The sequence below is a fragment of the Schistocerca nitens genome, chromosome 4 (genome assembly GCF_023898315.1).
Source record: "Schistocerca nitens isolate TAMUIC-IGC-003100 chromosome 4, iqSchNite1.1, whole genome shotgun sequence".
In the NCBI taxonomy this organism is placed as follows: Eukaryota; Metazoa; Arthropoda; class Insecta; order Orthoptera; family Acrididae; genus Schistocerca; species Schistocerca nitens.
The window spans coordinates 263,845,514-263,870,170 of NC_064617.1; the positions used below are offsets into that span (position 1 = coordinate 263,845,514).

General features: G+C 40.0%; 1 protein-coding gene across 1 annotated transcript in view; it reads right to left on the reverse strand.

Annotated features, from left to right (window-relative positions):
- Positions 1–24,657, reverse strand: part of LOC126252245 (aromatic-L-amino-acid decarboxylase-like) — a 76,793-nt gene that overhangs the window by 19,346 nt on the left and 32,790 nt on the right. Inside the window, exon 2 of the mRNA XM_049953119.1 lies at positions 18,758–18,963. Within this exon, the coding sequence (XP_049809076.1) occupies positions 18,758–18,963 (206 nt within the window). The remainder of the gene's footprint in view (positions 1–18,757; positions 18,964–24,657) is intronic.

The following is a 24,657-nucleotide window of genomic DNA, read 5'->3' on the forward strand; positions in this document are numbered from 1 at the left end:
TACCAGGAATGAGCAAGGAGTTACAGTCTTTTCTGGCCCTCATGAATTATTATAGAATGTTTGTGGGAGGATTTGGAGATCTAGCATGGCTCCTTATGCAGTCATTAAATAAATGTATCAAGTTTGCATGGTCTGAAGAGTGTCAGAGAGTGTGCATCATATAAAAGGTGATATTTGTTGTGACCAGATGAATCTACTTTCATCTGGCTATGCCTATAGGTTCTTTGATTGCTCTGGGAGAAGGCTCATCAAACTAGAACACATGAAATATTAGTTCACTTTATTACATTAACCCTGAAATGGGAGTGCATATGCAGAAAGTGTGCCAATTATAAATAACATTGTCTGGTACTGTTATTTTACAACTGAAACTCATGCCTATTACTTCATCTAACACATAAGTTGCATTCCCATAAGTTCAAGTAATGAGCAGTAATATACAACAAACAGCAGACTATGTGAAAAAAAATTAAGATCCACACAAGAAAATGACCCAGACTCTAAGCTAGCAGTATTATCCCAAAATGAGGCCTTTATCTACAAGATAATTAGTAATCAGATTAGCAGTTGGCAAGGTTCTGATGCAACTGCACTGTTTATTACTTCAGGTGGGTCATTACTGTGTAGTACCACTAGTATGTGGCAACAGAGTGATAAAATGACAGTTTTTATTATTGTTTAACTTAACAGTCATTTATCTCATATAATGGGAGTTTACATTATTATTGTTTACTTACACAAAGATTAAACTGTGATTTTGCTCATACACATTTACATTGGTAACAAAGACAGCTATTCTTTACATGTGTATGAAGTGTGCCATGCACCCACTTGTGTTATGAAAAATGGTGCTCCCAGTTGAGGGTTAATGCATAAGAGTTTTATTGAGCTGTGGCAGACTTCTTTGCCACAGGACTGCTAGATAATTTACAACTGTCATCGACTAGCAAAGCCACACTTCAGGCACTTACTAAGAAACTGTTCACTTGCAGTACAAAATGCAACATTTACAAAAGTGCATTTCATCAGAAACTTTCACTGTCACTATCCTGCATGATGATGTTTACTGCTGTAGTTGTGGTCTAGAACTGGGCTGCTGTGCTCTTGCATGCTCAACATGATACTGACCCTAGTGTGAAGGCACTGCTATTCTGGGAAGTGTGGTCTCCTGGAGCACCGCCCATTGGTTGTTGTGGATTGCAGTGAGCCCTTGCTAATGTCTGTCATATCAGTTTGCACTGCCACTTTTGGACTTTTGGTGCATAACTGGAATCTCTGCAAAATACTACATTGATCCCCCACTGAACCTCCAAACCATCATAGTGTAGGGTATAAGCATGTGTGGATGGTTGGGTGGAAAACTGAATGCGGACACAAATGCAGAGGCAGGGAGGGTAGCTGTGGCTGATGGCAACTTCTTATCCACACCCTGGTATACACTGCAAGGGCAACTGGGAACACTAGGTGAAAAACCAGTCACAGGGTGCATGCCCACATCCAGAAACACAGACACTGTTCCTGTCAGCTGCTTGTAGGTATATCTTCACACTGTAAAATCGGATGAAGTACTGAGATTACATATTGTTGAAACCTGAGGATAGTCTTGGTGCTGCATTGCATTTCAATAGATTCCTATTCCTATCAAATTTCCTTCCTAGCTGCAAGAAATGTCCTTATTCCTGAAATCACTTTCACCAAAAATTTTACGTAAGCCACTGCCTAGTTTGAAGGTTTCCAGTCATTCTAAGGAATAGCCTTATAACATACAATTGTATTGTACTCATCAGTCTGAAATCAGAATACATTTATGTAGCCTGTTTAATGATGCTGTAATAGTTTCTGAAACATCTAGGGACAATTTTGGAACAGTCAAAAATTCAATTACATCAAAGCTACAAGAACACAAAATAAAAGTGTTCTGATACTATATGTTAACTGCTAACACATCATTTTGCCATTTGTTATAATTCTCAAGATTACAGAAGAAGTATGTTGGCAGTAAGATCTATTGTGTGAAGGATAACATCTCACTTTATAACTAATAAACAGTGTGCAAGAGCAATTACACACAACATGTAATCCAGCATGTGATTCCAGCCATCCAATGCAACAAATGTTACCACAATGCTATATCACTAAAGCCTGGTTTGTAGAAGGCCATGGGACGGCATATTGCAGAGGGTACCATGTAACACTACTGGTGATTTCCTTTCCTGTTCCAGATGCAAATGAGCTAGGAAAAACAACTGTCTATATGCCCTAATTTCTCATCTTGTATTCACTGCCCTTACGTGGAATGTACATTGCGAGTAGGAGAATCATTCTGCAGTCAGCTGCAAATACAATTTCTTGTCGTTTCTCTTAGGGTCCCAATGTAAGCTTGTGCACCATCTGTATTATACTTGCTTGTTGAATGAACCTAACAGTGACAAATCTAGCAGCACAACTCTGAATTGCACTACTCAATGGATCACACTAGTGATCAACATATGGTCTCCTTTATAGATGAGGTGCACTTTCATAAAATACTCCCAATAAACCATAGTTGATCATTTGCATTCCATGGTACTGCCCTTACATGCTTGGTCCAGTTCTCCTTGTTTTGCAGTATTATGCCTAGATATTTAATTGATGTGACTGTGTCAAACAGCAGACACTGAATACTGTATACAAACATTATAGGTTTGTTTTGTTCTGTTCATCTGCATTAACTTACATCGAGAGCTAGCTGCCATGCATCATATCAAACAGAAATTGTGTCTAAGTCATCTTGTATCATCCTGCATTCACTCAAAGATGATGCTTTCTTGCATACTACAGGATTATCAGCTAACGGTCACAGATTGCTGCTCACCCTATCCATCATGTCATTTATGTATACAGAAAGACAAGAGTGGTCCTATCATACCTCCCTGAAACACTTCTGAGGATGCCCTTGCCTCTTATGAACACTTGTCACTGAGGATGGTGTACTGGGTCCTATTTATAAGCCACTAGCCATTCACTTGTCTGGCATATTCTGCATATTTCCGCTTAGTAATGGTTTATGGAATAATTTTCTGGGATAACTCACCACTTAGAAAGAAAGCATTGATTGCACAAAAGTCAGCTGTAAGAATAATATGTAGTGTTCACCCACAGATGTTATGTAGGTACCTCTTCAAGGAGCTGGGCATTTAAATTGCCCTGCCATAACATTCACTAACGAAATTTCTAACAAATTATACATCTATTCCATTAAAATCTGAGAAGAACAACAATAAAACAATAGAAGACAAAATCACATTTATTCCCATTATTAAAGCTGTCAGTGACACTGAAAGGACATCAGTATACCACAATAAAAATTATTATTTGGACAAAAACACAAAATACCTCACAGGTAGCAAAGTAAATTTTAAATTGAACCTGAAATCATTTCTCCTGGACAATATCTTATTTTCTATGGACCAATTTCTATTTAAAAATAGTTGCATGAGTAGGACTAAAAATAATGTGTTGCTTAATGTAAACAGTAATAATGTATACATATCCTGTAAACTAACTCTTCCAAAGTATTTTGATAAAAAGAATCAGTCAAATGATCCATGGAAGATGTAACTAACTGATGTGCTCCTTCCCTTTTGCATACCTAATTTTGATGTCACTACTCACCATTTAGCAGAGATGCTGAGCTGCAATAGGCACAATAAAAAGATTCACACAATTATAGCTTTTGGTCATTAAGGCCTTTGTCAGCAGTAGACACACATACACACCCACACATACACACACACACAAGTGCAACTTGCACAAACATCTGCAGTATCAGAGAGCTTAAACTACACACTAGTGTAGTGTGTGAGTGTGTGTGTGTGCGTGTGTGTATGTGTGTCTACTGCTGACAAAGGCCTTAATGGCCAAAAGCTATGATTGTGTGATTCTTTTTATTGTGCCTATCACAGCTCAGCAACTCTGCTATATGGTGAGTAGCAACTTTCCTTCTCTCGTATTGTTATATTCCATTCTGGATTTTCCATTGTTTAATTTTGATGTCAAACAAATGTAGAAATATAGCTGATCACATCAATCTTCCATGTTTTAATCTTTAATCTTGGGAGAAGCTCAAGGCTTTGTGACCTGCAAACAGAGTTGTCTTGCAACCTAATGGGTATCCTGCAGAGTTTTTAAATCCATATACTACTGCTAATGCTTCAGGTTATGTAATATAATAATGCTTTTCATTTTGATGTAAGGTTCTACTAGAAAATTCAATAGTTTTATGTATTATCCCACCATCTGTCCTTTCCAGTCGTAACAATATCACTTACAAACCACACAAACTTGAATCAGTCGACATACAAAATGGTAACGAAAAGAAAAATCTCTATGGCATTCGAGCCTTACCTAACTTTCATTTATTATGAATCTCGCTCAGTACAAAGTCCCAAGTCACTCCAAAAAAGGACTGGTGACTCCTGTGCATAAGAAGGGTAAAAGAATGCACCCTTTAAATTACAGACCAATATCCATAGCTTCGGTTTGCTATAGAATCCTTGAACATATTCTCAATTTGAATATAATGAACTTTCTTGAAACTGGGAAGCTTATTCCACAAATCAGCATGGTTTTATAAATACCACTCATGCAAAACTCTGCTTGCCCTTTTCTCAAATGATATACTACAAGCTATGGATGAAGGGCAACTGGCAGATTCCATATTTCTAAATTTCCAGTGAGCATTTGACACACTGCCCTACTGCAGGCTGTTAATGAAAGTATGAGCATATGGAATAAGTTCACAGATATGTGAGTGGCGTGAAGAATTCCTAAGTAATAGAGCCCACTATGTTGTCTCAATGGTGACCGTTCATAAGAGACAAAGGCATTGTCAAGAGTGCCCCAGGCAAATGTGACAGGACCACTCTCATTCTCTGTACACATAAATGATTTGGCAGATGGAATGGACAGCAACCTGCAATTGTTTGCTGATTGTGCTGTGGTATACGATAAGGTGTCGAAGTTGAGTGACTCTAGGAAGATACAAGATGACTTAACCTATTCTTGAATACTGCTCGAGCATTTGGGATCTGTACTAGGTCGGACTGATTGAGGACGTCAAGGAAATTGAGAGATCAGCTGCTAGATTTGTTACTGGTATGTTTCAACTACACATTAGTGTTACAGAGATGCTTTGCCAACTCAAATGGGAATCACTGGAGGTGAGACAATGTTCTTTTTGAGGAACACTATTGAGAATATTTAGAGAACTGGCATTTGAAGCTGACTGCCAAAAGATTCTATTGCCGTCAACATACACTGCAGGTAAGGACCACAAAGATAAGATAAAAGAAATTAGGACTCACAAGGATGCATATACAGACATTTTGCGTTTGCTTTGTTTGTGAGGAGAATAGGAAAGAAAATGACTAGTAGTGGTAAAGGGTACCCTTCATCGTGCACAAAATGGTGGATTGTGGAGTATCTATGTAGATGTAGATGTACAAAATTTTGCTCTTGAATAATTACTTTAATTTCATGAGAACTTGTTCACACTGTTCATTGCTATCACCCGTACCAAAATTCTCTTTAATAACTTATTCAGACATGATTCATTACATTGTTGATCAGTGAAAAGTCTGATAAAACCCAAATAATCCTTGTTGATCAATGAAAAACGTCTGATAAAACCCAAATAATCCTATCATGGCTTTAAGTTTTCTCTTATTTTCAGGGCAGGTAACTGCCTTTAATTTACTTTGCTCTGGCTTTACACCCTTTTTGTTAATAATATGGCCCAGAAATGAAATCTTTTTTTGCATACTCTGACTTACTCAATTTTAACTTCATACCAACTCTTGACACTGCCTTCATATCCTCAACCTGAAGAAAACAGTCTCTTCTTATTATAAGAATAAAGTCCACATACACTATTACTTTACTTACAACAATGTTATGAAAAGAATAGATTGCAGTTCACTACATAGAGAACATGTTGAATCGTAGACAGGCACAATGAAAATACTTAACAGTATTTTAAGTGTGCCTGTCTGTGACTCTGTGACTCTGTGTCTCCTCTACATGGTAAATAGTAATATATCTTTTTCAAAATACTGTTGTTGTTCCATCCTAGACTTTTCATTGTTTGCTACTTTACCTAGTGATTCATATCCTTAGATCTTTTCCATAGCCCTAATAAAAACACACTCTCATATATTAAGACCAAGAGACAGTATGTGCAGAAAGGCTGTATATTTCCAGAATCTGGTGCCATTCTAATATTCCAATATCCACATGTTACATCACACAATGCTGTTGCAGCCATGCCACCAAAATACATTGACGGGCCAGGGCTGCTCACAGCCGGCCAAAGCTAGCTGCATCAGATACCTATTGGCGTGCACATCTGCCAATAGGCAAAACTGTGGCAGTGTGTGGCAAGCACGGACAGGGCTCAGCAAAAAAGCAACGGCAGTGTGAACTGAGCTGCCATACAGTACAGATGTGTTTTTTTTTAGAGTATATAGCTTCAGTCCATGGACCTCATGGGTCAAGCTTAATGTGAGTTACCCATAGATGTGTACAGAAGTTTGTTTGGCACTCTCTGTTTTTTGCTGCCTTCACTTTGTTGCAACCGCGAAGTACACAGTGCCATGCAATCACAACAAAAAGGTCCGTTTTGTTCTGGAAACATGCCCACTGTTCTGTGCTCATGCAACTGGATGATGCTCTCATGACTGAGGAGTGTACACCATGCAGGATCAGAGTTTGAGTGGAACTATTTATGTAAACAGAGTTACAGTGATTGCTGGTTACTGGACATGGTGATATTATTTCCTTTTTGCCAGTTTTTAATTTACTCATTTGGCAGAATAAGTACATTTTTGGCAAGTGTACTTATCAGTTCCCACTACCTCACTGTCACCATAACCTACATCCTGAACAAAGTGCATGGGTGTGACACTGAAGCCAGGTCACTGAATGATTGGCATATAAATGGTGATACCTTCTTGTTCCTGCTTCACTACCCCGATGTGATCACGGGGCTAAATAAGTGGTGGCAAACTTTCATCAGTTGGAGTGATGTGTGGCCATAAGTGATCTACCACTTATATCCTTGTGTACAAAGAGTAAGTTTGTTAATAAACCACCATGAACTAGGTGCTAAAGCAAGATGAGAACTTCGGAAGAACTGCAAAAGACAATAAATAGTAGATAAAAAACAACATATGAGCTGCTAGAGTGCAACCAGAGGCCAGAGAGTATGCTACAGGCACTGTCCATATGCACAGACTCTGCCCACCTGGAACAAGCTGAGGAAAACTTCTGTGCATAAGGCATGGCCACACCAATACCTCCTACTGGTATGGGAGTGGTGGCAAGCACAGAATGAGTGTTGGTTACACTGTCACCCTTCGGCCTCACAACCCAGTCATGCAGTTCATTTAGGTGTAGGTGGCTTTTCTGAGCAACAATATCACCTGTGGGCTCACCAAATTCAGACATGTCATGTCCCAGCTACATCAAGATTACATGGCTGAAGTGCAGAACATAATCATCACCCTATCAATGCAGTCTTCATATAAATCACTAAAATAGGAGTTTATCCAGTGAATTTCATCATTGAAGTAACAACAGGTGTTGCACCAAGAGGACTGCGATGACAGGCCACTTCAGTTGCTCCACAGTCTAACATGGTCCTAGACTTGTTGTGTGCTATCTTGATGCACAAGTGCAAGTGTTTATTCCACGCAAGCAGAAATGCAACTGGATGCCTTCAGAGACTTGGCTAATTAGCTACATGACGTACTGGCAATGTCACCCAATACTACTGATGCTGCAGCCTGCAATGCTGTAGCCCTGCCAGCAAATTTCCACATGGTGGAATCTCCCACAGCCACTGGCATGGATGCTGACCTGCTCCATCTAGTCCAACACTTGGCCACATAGGTAGCAGCACTCAGCATGCAAGTCAACCAGTTGGTGCACCCAGACAGCGGGCAGCATGCACCATAGCAGCAGCAGATCCTGATACCACTGATCTGGCCCCCACAATCAGCAAAGCAGTGCCAGCCATTCTATCGATATGCCGGATATGGAGCAGCAGCTGAATGGGTTTGTCGGTATCATTCCTGCTTTGGTAAGGAAGCAACAAAGTGTTGGCCTTCCTGCTCACACACAAATGCTAGCTGCAACTGGGCCCAGGTGCATCCAGCTGCCCTGCAATATCCAGGTGTCTCTTAGTAACTGAATGGTCTGGCTGTGTGAAGTACCTTGCTGACAAGGGTTCTGATTTGTCTATTTTCCCCCAATCTATGCTAAGAGACTCTGAGAAGGTTAAGGCACTGTCTCTCACAGTGCAAACAATTCAACAATAAAAATGTGCGGCTCTCATCAGCAAAATTTGAACCTTGGACTACACTGCACATTCCTGTGGATGTTTACTGTGGCTGATGTCAATGAACCAATCTTAGATGTGGATTTCCTCAGCCACTACAACTTATTAACCAACATTGTGAATGCCCTGCTGATTGATTCAATAACAAGTTTGAAAGTAGCAGCACAATGATGGCCAGCTGCCTTCTTCAGTGTTAAACCAGTTAAGTGCCTCAGACCATACACAGACATCCTGGGCAAATTTCCAGAGTTCACTAGCTAGCTTGGTGCACCGAGGGACGTCAAACATTCAACAGTCCACCACATTGTGACTAAGCTGAGCCCACCCACCTCATGCTGTCCACATCATCTTGCACCTGAGTGACTTGATGAAGCATAGGCTGAGTTTGAGGCCATGTTGTGACAGGGCATCATTCAACCATCATGCAGCCCATGTTCTTCTGCCCTGCACTTAGTGCCAAAGATAGATAATTCATGGCACACATGCAGAGACTATCATGCCTTAATGCAGTTACAGTGTTAGAGCAATATCTGGTACTGCACCTGTAGGATTTTAGCGATGCCTTGGCTGGCTCAGTTGTATTTAGCAAAACTGATTGTGTGAAGATGTTCATGCAGATCCCTGTGGTGCCTCAAGACATTCAGAAAACAGCTTTTATCACACCCTTTGGGCATTTTGAAAGCTTATACATGATGTTCAGCCTTCAGAATACCATCCAGATCTGGCAGCATTTCCTGGATGGTGTTTCGCATACCTTGATGACATCCTCATCTATTCGAAGTCACCTGAACTCCACTGCCGCCACCTAATGACCATCTTGGTGATTTTGGTGATCCACAGAGTGGGAAATTTCTAAATACCATTGATTTTATATCACACTATAGTTTCCCCCTTTGTCTGCATATTGAACATCACAAGAAAGGGCAGATTAGCTATTTTTCCAAACATATACAAGATGAGTTCCTTGACTTGATTGCCAACAAAATAAGACAAGACATAATTAAACATATTTTAGATGCTACATACTTTTCATTGATGTTTGACTGCACTCCAGATATCAGCCACAATGAGCATATGACTCCAGTAGTTCACTATGTCAAGAGAAATGACTCAGAGGTTATGGAAAGTTTTGTTCACTTTTTTATAGTTACAGACAAAACAGGAGAAGGTCTTAGTCAAGAAATGCTGAAAAAAATAGAACAAGATGGGTTGAATATTAAATACTGCAGAAGCCAGTCTTATGACAATGGGGCAAGCATGGCTGAAAGGTACAAAGGGATCCAGTCAAAAAGACTTGAGAATAATAACCTGGCCTATTTCGTACCATATGCTGCTCACTCTTTAAATTTAGTAGGAGCACATGCAGTCAACACATCTGCTGAAGCCCAAACATTTTTTGGAACTGTGCGTCGTTTTTATCTATTCTTTGTGGGTTCCACATCAAGATGGGAAATCTTACAAAAACACGTACCCACAACATTAAAACCCCAAAGTAAGACTAGATGGTCTGCAAGAGTAGAGGCAGTTGAAGCAGTCTATAAGCATTTTCATAAAGTTGTAAAGGCTGTGGAAGAAACTGAAACTTATAAATTCTCAACACCAGAAACAAAAACAGAGGCAAGGTATATATATATATATATATATATATATATATATATATATGATGAGACTTACCAAACAAAAGCGCTGGCAGGTCGATAGACACACAAACAAACACAAATATACACACAAAATTCAAGCTTTCACAACAAACTGTTGCCTCATCAGGAAAGAGGGAAGGAGAGGGAAAGACGAAAGGATATATATATATGAGAAAACTCAAATTTATTGCCTTAACTTGTTTCTGGTATGCAATATTGAGAAAAAAATAGCTCATGTTAATCAGTTACTGCAGAGAGAAGACCTTACAGCCGATAAAGCTGTTCAAAACATTCACGGCCTTTTGAACTTTCTGAAAACTTCCAGAGACTCTTGTACCTCTGAAGCTATTTGAGGCCAAAGTTCTAGTAGAAGATAATGAGGTATCAATGGTATTCTCAGAAAAAAAGTTTCAGAAGAAAGAAAAAAAATGACTGAGGAGCTTTGTGAGGATGAAGTATCCAAACATTCACAGGAAGATTTATTCAGGATGTCCCTGTTAGCAATAACTGACAGAGTGATAAAGGAGCTGAGTACCCAGTTTACTGCACTGGAGATCATTAGTGCAAAATTTAGTTTTCTGTGTGGTGCCCAAATTCAAGAAATGGAAGTGGAGGACTTAAAGGCCAAAGCAGCAGAACTGTCTGATACCTATGCAAAAGATCTAAACAAGGAAGAATTTATTTTTGAAATTGAAAGTTTCAAACACCATGCCCTGGTAAAAGAGAGAGACTTGCAAAATGCCACTGTATCATCCACATTAAGTTTGATTTATAAAAATAAATTGGTAGAGGGGTATAAAAACATTATTACAGCCCTAAGAATATTCCTTGCCATACAAGTTTCTGTTTCTTCTGAAGAAAGAAGTTTTAGCAAGCTGAAACTAATTAAAAATCATTTGAGGAGTGTGACTGCTAAACAAAGATTAACAAATCTCAGTATAATCTACATAGAGCACAAACGAGCTGCTTCCATAAACTATAATGATATCATAAACGTTTTTGCAGCCAAAAAAGCTTGGAAAGCAAAGTTTTAAATTGATTATTGTATGAGATTTATGGTACATTCTTGTATATTTTAAAATTGTTTGTGTTTGTTTCCTTTGACCTTAATTCATTTAATAAAATAAGTTAATGTTGTCAGATACTGACATTTATTTCAAAATATATTACCCAAATTACTCTCAAAAATTTTTGATTTTTAAGAGTGGGGATGATAGAAGGGGTGACAAATTTAAGCTTGCCCCTCTTTGTAAAACTCCTAGATCTGGTCCTGCCATCATCCAGAAGAATTTATTTTATTGGAATTCCTTTTAGTAACAACTGGGTGCTCATTTCTTTACCATTGACCATGTCTTTCTCTTTATGTAACAACCCTTCATTTATCCTATCTCTAAATATCATAGCTAATTCCCCAAAATTTCTAATGCCTCCTTTTGTTTTTACAATTAGTTGCATAGTTAATTTGCTAGTTCCATTTTCTGTTCCATTATGTTTGCACTTTTTTCAACTCCTCATTCACATACAGTTCACTTAGCTTGACCTCACCTAATAAAATACCATCCTCATAAACAAATCCAATGATTGTTTTTTCTCTTTGTCACTATTTGAATCACCATTAATTTTGCTATCCTGGCTATATATGTCACTACAGTTGTCACTTCCATTTCTTCTTGCAATGTTTCTCCTCTATTGGTTTGAGCACATTTTAAGCACTTTAATTCATTATTACTCCTTTCCCCTTTTTAGCCATCATAAAATCGACACAGAATTCTTTCTGATAAGAATTACCATCGTTTGCTATTGCTAATGCCTCTATGTGACCTACATGTTCCATCATCTTTTCTACATTGTTTATCATTCTATCATAGGAGCTATCTTTGGTATTCACTAAGGAAACACTTATCTTATTGTAATCCTGACTTGTACTATTGTTACTCAATTTGTTTTCTTGTAACTGAATATTTCTCCCACTGGAGCAACTCTCAGTTTCCCTGACTATTTGCTTAGCCAGTACCTTCACAATTCCTGTTATTTCTATATAACTAATTGCTTTCCGTACTTCTAGAAATTTGGTTAGCCAACTAGTTCTTCTTGAGCATGAATTATTGTATTGTACCACTCTTCCCATTATATTTAACTGTACTTCCCTTTTTCACAGGCTTCCTAAATTTCTTTAAATTCGATCGTACCTTTCTTGGCAGTTAAGCCATTTAAACCTTCCCAAACAATGCAAAAATTCTTTAAGATTTCGCCTTGGAGCAAAAAGTAACAAATGCCTTATTTCTGGTGGAAACATTTTTCCTAAACCTGATTTATGGAGTTACTATTTAATTCACTATCCAAGTATTTTATTTTATTAATCCCCGATCAACAAAATCCTCTAATGGTTCCTCTTCTAGAATTATACTTCTCTCCTCCCCAAAATTTCATGATTAGTATTTACCTAAACCAATTTTCTGAACTGCCCCTTTTCCATGAAGTAGCTACATCATAGGCCCCTTCAATAGCATCACACAATAAGTACCCCCTTACAACTGAAATATTTCCTTGCTCAGATGATGTATTTGGTAGAATATTGAATTTTCTCATAAAATCTTTAGGATACACACTCTCATAGGGTTAAAATTTGTTGAAGTTCTTACAAATAATAAACCAATGAAAAATCCAGGATGGAATGTAACAATGTTATGAAAAGGATAGTTGCTCTTCACCATATAGTGGAGATGCTGAATCACAATAGGCACAACAAAATGACTGTCACAAGTGTCACAAAATAAGCTTTTGGCCAACGAGGCCTTTTTCAGAAATAGATGACAGATGCACACACTCATGGAAATGCAACTCACACACACATGACCACTGTCTGTGGCAGCTGAAGCCACACTACAAGCAGCATCAGCAGTGCATGATGGGAGAGGCAACTGGGTAGGGGTAAGGAGGAGGCTGGGGCAGGGGAGGGGTAGCAGGGTACAGATGGGGAATGGTGAAGTGCTGCTAGGGACTGTGCAGGGACGAGGTGGAGAGAAGGTAGGGCAGCTAGGTGCAGTCAGGAGGTTACATGGATGGCTGGGGAGAGGTGGAGGGGAGGGGGAGGGGGGTAGCAGAAAAGGAGAGGCAGGATTGTATGATGTACTGCAGGAAGAGTTCCCACCTGCACAATTCAGAAAAGCTGCTTTTTGTGGGAAGGATCCATATGGCACAGGCTGTGAAGCAGTCATTGAAATGAAGAACGTCATGTTGGGCAGCATGCTCAGCAACAGGATGGTCCACTTACTTTTTGGCCACAGTTTATCAGTGGCCATTCATGTGGACAGACAGCTTGTTGGTTGTCATGCCACATAGAATGCAGCAGAGGGGTTTGCAGATTAGTTTGTAGATCATGACTGGTTTCACAGGTATCCTTGCCTATGATGGGATAGATGATGTTTGTGACTGGACTGGAGTAGGTGGTGGTGGGACGATGTATGGGACAGGTCTTGCATCTAGGTCTTACAGGGATATGAGCCATTAGATATGGGGTTGGGAGCAGGGGTCATGTAGGAATGGACGAGTATATTGTGTCGGTTCGATTGACAGCAGAATACCACTGTCGAAGGGGCGGGAAGGATAGTGGGCAGGACATTTCTCATTTCAGGGCATGACAAAAGTAATCAAAATGCTCCAGTCCTGGGTGGTACTAAGTTTTGAATGGAATGCTCCTCTGTGGCTGAATGGTGATACTTTCGGAGGTGGTGGGTGACTGGAAAGATAAGGCAGGGAAGATTTGTTTTTGTACAAGGTTGAAAGAATAATTACAGTCTGCAAAGGCCAGAGTGAGACCCTCAGTATATTTCTAGAGTGACTGTTCATCACTGCAGATGCAACAACCATGGGTGGCTAGACAGTATGGAAGCAACTTCTTGGCATGGAACGAGTGGCAGCTGTTGAAGTGGAGATATTGCTGGTGGTTAGTACAACTAATAAAACAATGGAAAATCCAGGATGGAAGTGTAACAATGTTAGGAAAAGGACAGTTGTTATCACCATATAGGGGAGATGCTGAGTCATGATAGGCACCAACATAAAGACTGTCACAAAACTATCTTTTCACCAACAAGGCCATTGCCAAAAATAGACAACAGATGCACACACTCATGGAAATGCAACTCAGAAACACATGACCACAATCTGTGGCAGCTGAAGCCACACTACGAGTAGCAGGAGCAGTGCATGATGGGAGAGTCAACTTGATGAGGTTAAGGAGGATGCTGGGGTGGGGAAGGAGAGGGGTAGCAGGGTAGGGGTGGATGATGGTGAAATGCTGCTGGGGAGCATGCAGGGATGAGGTGGAGAGAGGGTAGGGCAGCTAGATGCAGTCAGGAGGTTAGACGGAGGGCAGGGGTTTGATATGGATTGAGGTACTGATGTAGCCATCTTGGTTAGCCATCATGCTTAGCAACTCAGCATTTCCACTATATGATAGAAACAACTATCCTTTTCATAACATTGTTACAATTAATAATCATTCATAGCCTGATAATTTTAACTACTTGGGACATTTCTTCTATCTTTTCATCAAACATATTTTCACAATCTTCTTCTTCACTTTTGATATCATTTTATATTTTATTATGCATATCAATCTGATCTTACACTGTTTTAGTTTTTGAATCCTGTTTATTTTTTGAGCAAAATTATTGACCTATGTATTACACTTGCAATAACCTTTTCTTTATATACATATTCATATTCATTACTAACAAAAGCTATTTAGTAGTCCATTTCCTTAAGATAGTTTCACACACAACTAACTTCTTTTTAGAAACTGTCAAATGTTAAATCAAATTTTGAATTTGTTTATACCCTTGAATTACGAATGTCACTCATAAGGTCATTACTAACTCTCTGATTGGTTTCTTTCATTTCTTCCCTTAAACTGTCCAATTTAGAGAACATTATTGGATTTAAATTAAGTACACTATTATTTTGTCCTGCTTTGCCACCATCAATAACAACTTAATATCATCATCAATAGACTTCTTCTCAAAACCTTGACTTTCTTAACACACGTCATGTTTAATGTTAACTCCTTCCATAACGTCTGAATTACATTTTTCACTCTTAATATCACGGTATTCTGTCGTCAAAGCCTTAGTCATTTCATTAATTGCCTGATTATCCATTCATTTCATCACACAGGATTAATCGTGATTCAGATCTGAATCCATTGTTCTCACAAAGTTCACTTTTAACTATCTCTTCTTTAACTTCATATTTCCTGGTCCTTTCTTGCTGTAGCAAAACATAATATTTTTTACCTTTTTGTCACTCAGTTTTAAAATAATATGAGGGCAGTTCAATAAGTGATGCAACACATTTTTTTTCTGAAACAGGGGTTGTTTTATTCAGCATTGAAATACACCAGGTTATTCCCCAATCTTTTAGCTACACAACACTATTTTTCAATGTAATCTCCATTCAATGCTATGGCCTTACGCCACCTTGAAATGAGGGCCTGTATGCCTGCACGGTACCATTCCACTGGTCGATGTCGGAGCCAACGTCGCACTGCATCAATAACTTCTTCATCATCCGCGTAGTGCGTCCCACGGATTGAGTCCTTCATTGGGCCAAACATATGGAAATCCGACGGTGCGAGATCGGGGCTGTAGGGTGCATGAGGAAGAACAGTCCACTGAAGTTTTGTGAGCTCCTCTCGGGTGCGAAGACTTGTGTGAGGTCTTGCTTTGTCATGAAGAAGGAGAAGTTCGTTCTGATTTTTGTGCCTACGAACACGCTGAAGTCGTTTCTTCAATTTCTGAAGAGTAGCACAGTACACTTCAGAGTTGATCGTTTGACCATGGGGAAGGACATCGAACAGAATAACCCCTTCAGTGTCCCAGAAGACTGTAACCATGACTTTACCGGCTGAGGGTATGGCTTTAAACTTTTTCTTGGTAGGGGAGTGGGTGTGGCGCCACTCCATTGATTGCCGTTTTGTTTCAGGTTCGAAGTGATGAACCCATGTTTCATCGCCTGTAACAATCTTTGACAAGAAATTGTCACCCTCAGCCACATGACGAGCAAGCAATTCCGCACAGATGGTTCTCCTTTGCTCTTTATGGTGTTCAGTTAGACAACGAGGGACCCAGCGGGAACAAACCTTTGAATATTCCAACTGGTGAACAATTGTGACAGCACTACCAACAGAGATGTCAAGTTGAGCACTGAGTTGTTTGATGGTGATCCATCGATCATCTCGAACGAGTGTGTTCGCACACTCCGCCATTGCAGGAGTCACAGCTGTGCACGGCCGGCCCGCACGCGGGAGATCAGTCAGTCTTCCTTGACCTTGCGGCGATGATGACACACGCTTTGCCCAACGACTCACCGTGCTTTTGTCCGCTGCCAGATCACCGTAGACATTCTGCAAGCGCCTATGAATATCTGAGATGCCCTGGTTTTCCGCCAAAAGAAACTCGATCATTGCCCGTTGTTTGCAATGCACATCCATTACAGACGCCATTTTAACAGCTCCGTACAGCGCTGCCACCTGTCGGAAGTCAATGAAACTATACGAGACAAAGCGGGAATGTTTGAAAATATTCCACAAGAAATTTCTGGTTTTTTCAACCAAAATTGGCCGAGAAAAAAAATGTGTTGCATTACTTATTGAACTGCCCTCGTACTTTACTTTAAACAGAAACATAAACACCTTTACCAGTGTTGGGTGCTATTGACATCAATTGCTGGTTTCTTCCCACCAGTCAGTTGTGTTTACATCTGGATAACCCTCATTGATCAGTTTTCTTGAAATATGACAACTACTTCTAAAGGCTCCTACTGGTCCACAACTTGCCAACACTTTAGTGACATCCTTGGCTTCTGATTGGCTGCTTAATCTCTCTGGCTTGTCAGCTGAAATCCTCATACAGTTTGTCTGTGATGCATCAAATTTACTCTCCATTTCCCCTACTGTATTTGTCAATGCACTGTTCAATACCAGTCACAAATATAGCCACTTTGAATAAAGTCTACCACTTTCACAGTCTTAAGTCATTTTCATTGACACTATCATATGTCCATAAATCATAGTTCCTCATTTCAGTACTTATTGTTGAGTACACATCAAATATAATGCCACTGCCAACATATTTCTCATATTTCTTTCAGTTACGTTATATCATTCTACCCTTCTTGGATTCCTTTTGTAGGACCCTGAATAAAACACGTTTACACCAAATGGGCACCATTTAAAGTGTTAGTGACCTAGATTTTACATCAGCAGTCTTGCTGCTTTTCTTCATTGTCAGTCCTCCTCTAATTATTTGATTTGGTGACTAGTTGCTAAATAACAAATGTAACACTGTAGAAATCAGTTCACAATCCTCACACTTTTATTGACATGAATAATATATTTTATTCAAGAGCCAAGACTGTTCATGTATCAAAGCTCAGCACTTCACTATGCTATAATTGTTCTGACAGAGTGGGAACACATTTACTGTACATTTTCACTATTGAATTCTGTCTGACAAATAAAATGAGGTTTATGTTTGTTACATAGTAGCTGCATACTTTTACTGTTCAGCAATCATGACTTTGATGAAGATATTTATTGTACTAATTAAGTCATATTGTTCATTACATTCTGACAGCCTGGCACAGGCTAAATGACAACAATGAATAGATGTTGGCACAGACTGACTTAAACGTAAGACATATACTTTTAGGCTACTGGCCACTAACTGGTGAGTCTTTATACATCACACTTATTTACAGATATATGTAAGATTAAAAATTAAAATTTGTTATTACATCTTTAACATTAACACAAAAGATAGCAAAACTGGAGGTCACAAAGATAAAATCTCCACAGAAGCAAATCAGTTTAACTGTGAGCAGGATAACTAGAAAATGAAAAAAAAATATGGTTACCATCTTCTGATGATAATTTGTCTTTATGCAGGGATTTACTATGCCCACCAGTAAGTTATGAGTAGGTGAAATTTTCCAAAAAGAATAAGCAACAAACTGACAATGTCTTTCTTTTAAGAAAGCAGGCATTTTTGGAATCAGGAAAATCAGTTCTACAAAATTGTGGTACTGAATTTTAGAAATGAAATAATAAGTTAAGAAATTTTCAAACATGAATGAATTTTAACATATAAAGTTTTTGAAGAAAGTAAGGTGTTTGTTGAGAAAAGGAGCATGAGATCTTTCAAATAAACTAACCCTAGTTAGAAAGAAGCAGCTATTTGCTGATTGCAAATTTCACTTTCGTGTTGTTTACATTTATAATTGATCACAAATACATTTTAATGGGAGTTTTCCAGATGAACTACTGATCTTATTATTAGTAATAATCCACAAACTACACAAAAAATTTTTTTTTTGATAATCACAGCTTAAATAAGAAAATGAATAATTCAAATAACTGTTGTACATATGTTACCAGTAAAATGTATAAAAAGTGGAAAAGACCATTTTTAAGGAGTAAAATTGTAGCAAGTAGGACTATCACATCATGCTCCATCTCAGCGTATCACATATTTTTAATAGGAAATCGTGCATGATACTTTAAATCTTTATTTTGAATGTGATTCCTTTTAATTACTCTCATGTTGGCGTATATAAGAAAATTATTTTTCTCCACTCAGACAAAGAAACCATCCATTCAATATTTGTGGAAAATTTATGGCAAAAAAATAAGTGTAGCATTTATTAAGCCTAAAACACTCTCATAATTAAGAAAACATACACCAGGCAATATATGATCTTCAAAATCTGACATTATTGAATCCCAATCGTCTGGTTTCTCAGGAGCATGGTCTGGCATAAGTGGCTGAAGGTAGAAAGGCTTTTTGTCTGATCGTGCTTTCAGTAAGTTGATATGCTCTATATAATCACGTATTAAGTCAATTATCTGTTCACCACATTCTCTGAACTCCTCAATGGCCATTCCATCTGGAACAAGGCAAATACATACTGTTATGGAAAAACATGACCTATTGAGATATGTGTTAAAATCAGTAAATGGAGAATAAATAAAGTAACCAGCACACACTTGAGTTATTTGTGGCTGTAGTACTTCTTCAAATAAATGCAGTGAAATACGGAAAAACATTAACATGCTCTGTATATAGATTCCTCACAACTTCAGTAATCAGTGGTAGCAAATAAAGTATAGATGAATTTAACAATATTATGAGAATGAAAGCTGCCACTAACCACATAGTGGAGATTCTGAGTCACAGATAGGCGCAACAGAAAGACTCACAATTAAAGCTTTCGGCCATTAAGGGCTTCTTCAACAATAGACTCACATATGCACTTACACCCACCCACACACCCTCACACACACACACACACACACACACACACACACACACACACACACACACACACACACACACATGCAAATGCAACTCACACACATTACTGCAGTCTCAGGCAAATGAAACCACACTGTGAGCAGCAGCACCAGTGTATGATGGTGTTGCTGCTCGAAGCGTAGTTTCAGTTGCCTGAGACTGTAGTCGTGTGTGTGAGTTGCATTTGCATGTGTGTGGTACCAACAGTGAGTCAGCTAATAAGATAGCACAGTTGTGTTGTTTCATTCTCTTAATGATCTGACACTACATTATGAAGTCAATCAACCTTAAGGCTGTTTTTATTATGTTCATGTAAAAACAGCTGATGTAGACAATTCTTTATAACCACCCCACAAAAGTGTACAATTAGGGCATAGGTAATAAAATGAATATAAGGACTGTACGACTCATCAGTTATTTCATTAGCGATATTTGTTGTACTGTAGTGAGAAAGTACTAACTGAAGATCAAGTGACTGTCATTTTATCAGACCTTGGTTAGGTACCAGCATGACAACCATGAGCACATCGGCTAATGTTAACATTACATTTCTTCATTGCCAGATAATGGGTAACTGACATGTGAAACACTCCATCTCTGACTCTATGTAAACACAAGAATTTCTGTGTGCCACAATGTAAAGTGTGTACCACTAGTATATGAATACATGAACTGTACTGAAGAGTCAAAAACAGGGAATGACTACCTCCCTGGAGTATCACTTTACATAATCTGATAGATCAGATGGATCAATGGCTCAGCTTAAGGATGATGAATGAAATGAGGGTTTGGTGTCATTGGCCGGGAGGGCCCTTGCGAGGTAGGTCCGGCCACCTTGGTGCAGGTCTTATTACATTCGACACCACATTGGGCTAATGACATGCTGGATGGGGTTGAAAGGATGATGGAGACAACACAAAAACCAGTCCATGAGCGGAGAAAATCTCCAACCCAGCCGGTAATCGAACCCGGGCCTGTAGAACGGCAATCCATCATGCTGACCACTCAGCTATCGTGGTGGACAGCTTAAGGATGGAAGCCATTATCTGTCTTCAACCACTCGTGTCCTCAGCTTTTCCATTACAACACTGCTATTTTATTACTGGGTACCTTCTTTCAATGGACTCGCTGTTTACAGTCCAGGAGAGGTCTTAGTGAAACTATCCAGCACACAAAATTTCTCTAGTGTTAGCATATAAATGGCTTAGACAAGTGTACTGGCAAATATGGCTTTGATCTGCCAAACTTAACTGTCATTCATACAATGAGTCCATTAAATTACATTCCCTCTTGCTTATAAACGCATGCAGCAGTAAGTTTAGTATCAATATTCAGCACTTATCTTAAACACCACTTAATGAGTTAATTAATACAGCAGACTTTACTTAATCTTAAAATGATTTGTGATCTTTGTGGAGAAACTGTCAACAGTATGCTTCCAAGACCAAAACATAATGTATCAATTATCCCTTTCCTCATGTTCCCATGTAGGCCAACTTCATGGCACTGTCACATGTGAATGACTCACAAATCTGGATATTGCATGATTCAGCCAGTTGGGCAAATGGAGATCCACAATGAGGCGTACTGGTTGGGAAGGCACTGGTTGATCACATATGACCACAAAAAGTGAGGATCACCATATTGTGCACCAAGCACATTGTAACCTGAGAACAAGTAATGGACTGCCTGCAAAATTCTGCATCATCCTAGGCTATTGGTTGGACACTACCAGGAGCTAGACTATGGAATTACTGTCCCATGTGTAGGCTGCCATTAATGCCACAACATAGACAGCTAGATTTATTGTGTTATGACTGGAAAACATCAGCTACTGATGAATGCATTGCATTGTGTTCAGATTAGATCGTGCCCTGAAATGAGGGACATCCTTCTGAAGATACTTCCCACTCCTCCTAAAGTGGTGTTCTATTGCCCGTCCAACCTGAAGACAGCTGCTGACAACCTTGGATGGTGCGGAGAGTAGACCGCACCTCAGACAAAGGACAGAAAAACCCAGAGAGGGGACAAAGTGTCAATTAAGCAACGGGGTTTGATGTGAAGATGTTTAAAGGTAATATGACCAGTGGGGAATGGGTGCTGCTTAAGATGTTGCAAGACATGATGATGATCATGCATAGTGGTGACAATGACCTTGCTCCACCACGGAGCTGGCCAATGGCAAACAGGACCTGTCAAGTGGGTGATGACAATGCCAGCAGCATGGCTTATTTCATCAAGAAAGACCATGGATGACTCCATCAGCACAACCCAACATAGAAGGTGCAAAAAGGACCTGCGACGTAGACAGAGGCCAATCAGCACAATGGAATGCTCTGTGGGATAACCTGGTCATCCGGAGGCAGTAAGGGAATGAGAGAAATGATGGGAAGTGTCACTATCACAGAGGTCATTGTGTGGCAACCAGTGTAAGGAAGTAAGAAAGGGATGGGGAGAGAGCTGAAGATTAATGGGAGAGAAAGTGCCATATGTGGCACTAAACTGAGTAGTAGAACCATTATTAAGAAGGCACAGTTCATGGTCACAAGAAATTGATCAATGAGGAGCCCCCAACTACAGGGTGGCGAAAAAAATGTGTTACCCTTTTGTTTTTGAATATAAACTTCATTGTCAGTACAATCTGAAAGGAACATATACTGCAATGAAGAGCCGTCCATGGAGATTTGTTCTAACTCCGCACATGTTCAATATGTCCGCCATTTCATTTCTTAACTTCCTTCAAACGAACACTGAAGTTAGTGATTACCCTACAGCACATGTCTTCTGTAATTTCACTGCAAGCTTGAAGAATAAGTCTTTTGAGCTCCATTAAATCACATGGACGTTTCAGGAAAATTTTTTCCTTTAGGTACCCCCAAAGAAAAAAGTCACATGGACTGAGGTCTGGACTATTGGGGGGCCAATTTTGTCCGTCATTGAAGCGACCTGGAAACCTGAGTGAAATGACCCGCATGTCGAAATGCTCGTGTAAAAAATCCAACACAGTGTTTGCAGTATGTGGCCTTGCTCCATCTTGTATGAACCACTGCATGTTGAAGGGCAAGGCAGTAGCAAGAAGCTGTGGAATAAAGCTATTGCGAAGCATGCTCAAATAACACTCACTGTTCACAGTTTCTTCAAAGAAAAAGGGTCCAATAAGTCCGTGACTGGAAATTGCTGCCCACGCTGTAATCCTCGGAGCATAGTGTTGTCGTTCATGAAGCACTTGTGGGTTTTCAGTGGCCCAAAAGCGTACATTTTGTTTGTTAACCGCACCATCTAAATGAAAATGCGCCTCGTCTGAAAACCAAACGTTGTTGAGAGTTTCTTCCCTATCCTCCGCCCATTGAGCAAACAGTAGTCTCTTCTGCTTGTGTTCTTTAGTGAGCTTCTGTGCACAGTTCATCTTGTATGGGTACATACGGAGGTCACTTTTAAGAATGCGTTGAGTGGAGCATCTGAATATTCCCAGTTGCACTGCTGCCTTTCTACATGATTTCCCGGGACTTCTCTGTACAGCAACTCGTACCGTTTCAATATTCTCCGGCAAACAAACACGCTTAGGCCGAGGTCACTTTGCTTCCAATTCTGTTCCTTCCTGTACAAATTTATCATACAACCTGTGGATGGTCTTCTTGCAAGGGACCCATCGTGTGTTAAACTGTTGTCGAAAATGCCTCCGAGTTACAACAAGGCTTTTCGTTTCATGAAAAAGTAACACAATTGCCGATCGTTGCTGTGTTGTCAGTCTTCCATTGTCAGCCATCACTGCTTACTATTCTCCTACGGCAGTATCATGAATTACACGTCATTTTGTAACTCATTTGTTTTTCCAAGCTCTGCTGGTACTGCTGTAGAGATCCCAGCAGGATATCTAATGTGCGTCGTAAATTGTGAAAGAAATAATTGGTAACACTTTTCGTGTGCCACCCTGTAGATGAAAAAGCACTGCCCCACAAAGGGTATGGGCATTAAAATCCCCAAGGAGAAGGAAGGGAAGGGGGAGTTGCTGAAAGAGGGCAGTTAGGATAAGAGATGTAGGTAGCCTGTCAGGAGGCAGACGGAGATTGTGATCTATGACCATAGAGTCCAAGTGGACTCAGACAGTAACTGCTTTCAATGGGGTATGAAGTGGGATCCATGTACTAACAATATCCATATGCACCAACATGCAGACATCGGACTTTCTGACGGAAAGCATGGAACCCACGAAGTGCTGGTGAGTGAGCATCAGTAAAATGAGATTCCTGGAAAATGACACAAGCTGCTGAGTTAGAAGTGATAAGGGTTTGCAACTATGGGAGGTGGCAGTAGTATCCATTACAGTTCCCTTGGATAAGCATAGAATGGGTACTGAAATGGGAGGTGAACAGGCTGTCACCAAACATGCTGCCAGCTCACCATCCATCACCAACAAGGACTGGGTGACATCCATTAATAAGAAGTCAAACTGAGTTGCAAGGGGGGAGATAAAACCTCCAGGGGCACCAAGGGACCCCTGTCCTGGGACTTGTGTTTCTTCTTTTTCTTTTTCATAGGTTGAGGATGGCAGAGTACTGAAGGAGAGCAAGCTTCTGCAGGATCTGAGACTGTGTGTCCCATGGCTGAGATGTGGCAGCAGGCATCCAGCCTGGGGGGAGGGCTCCTAGGAGGGAGCCCCATGACCAGCACATGCTGAAGGAGGGTGGCACTTCTCCAGTCAGGGAGGGAGGGCTGCACTTGGAGGGAAGGCCAAGGGAACTGCAGGGGAGGGTGAAAGGAGAAGGGGATAAGAAAGAGGAAGGAGGAGGAGAGGATGATGATGATGATGATGATGTTTGGTTTGTGGGGTGCTCAACTGCATGGTTATCAGCGCCCGTGGAGGGGGAGAGGACATAACAAAGGTAAAAGTAGAAGACATTGACACAGGATGAAGTCAGTCAAACTTCTGATGAGCCTCAGTGTAAGACAAATGATCCAGGGAGTTATACTCTTGTATCTTTTCTTCTTTCTTATAAGCTGGGCAATCTGCTGAGCATGGAGAGTGATGTCATGGTTGGTGGAACACAGGGACTTCATTCATGCAGTGGATGTCCACAATCACCACATAGAGGGTCCGCCCTACATCGAGAAGATATGCCCAAAATGCAAGCACTTCATAAGTAGTGGAATGCACTGCTTGAAGTCACATTAATAACACACAACCTTGACCTTCTCTGGGAGGTAATCTTCCTCAAATGTCAGAATAAAAGTGCCAGAATTGGTGCAACTGTCCTTATGACCTTTCTGCACTCACTGAACAAAATGA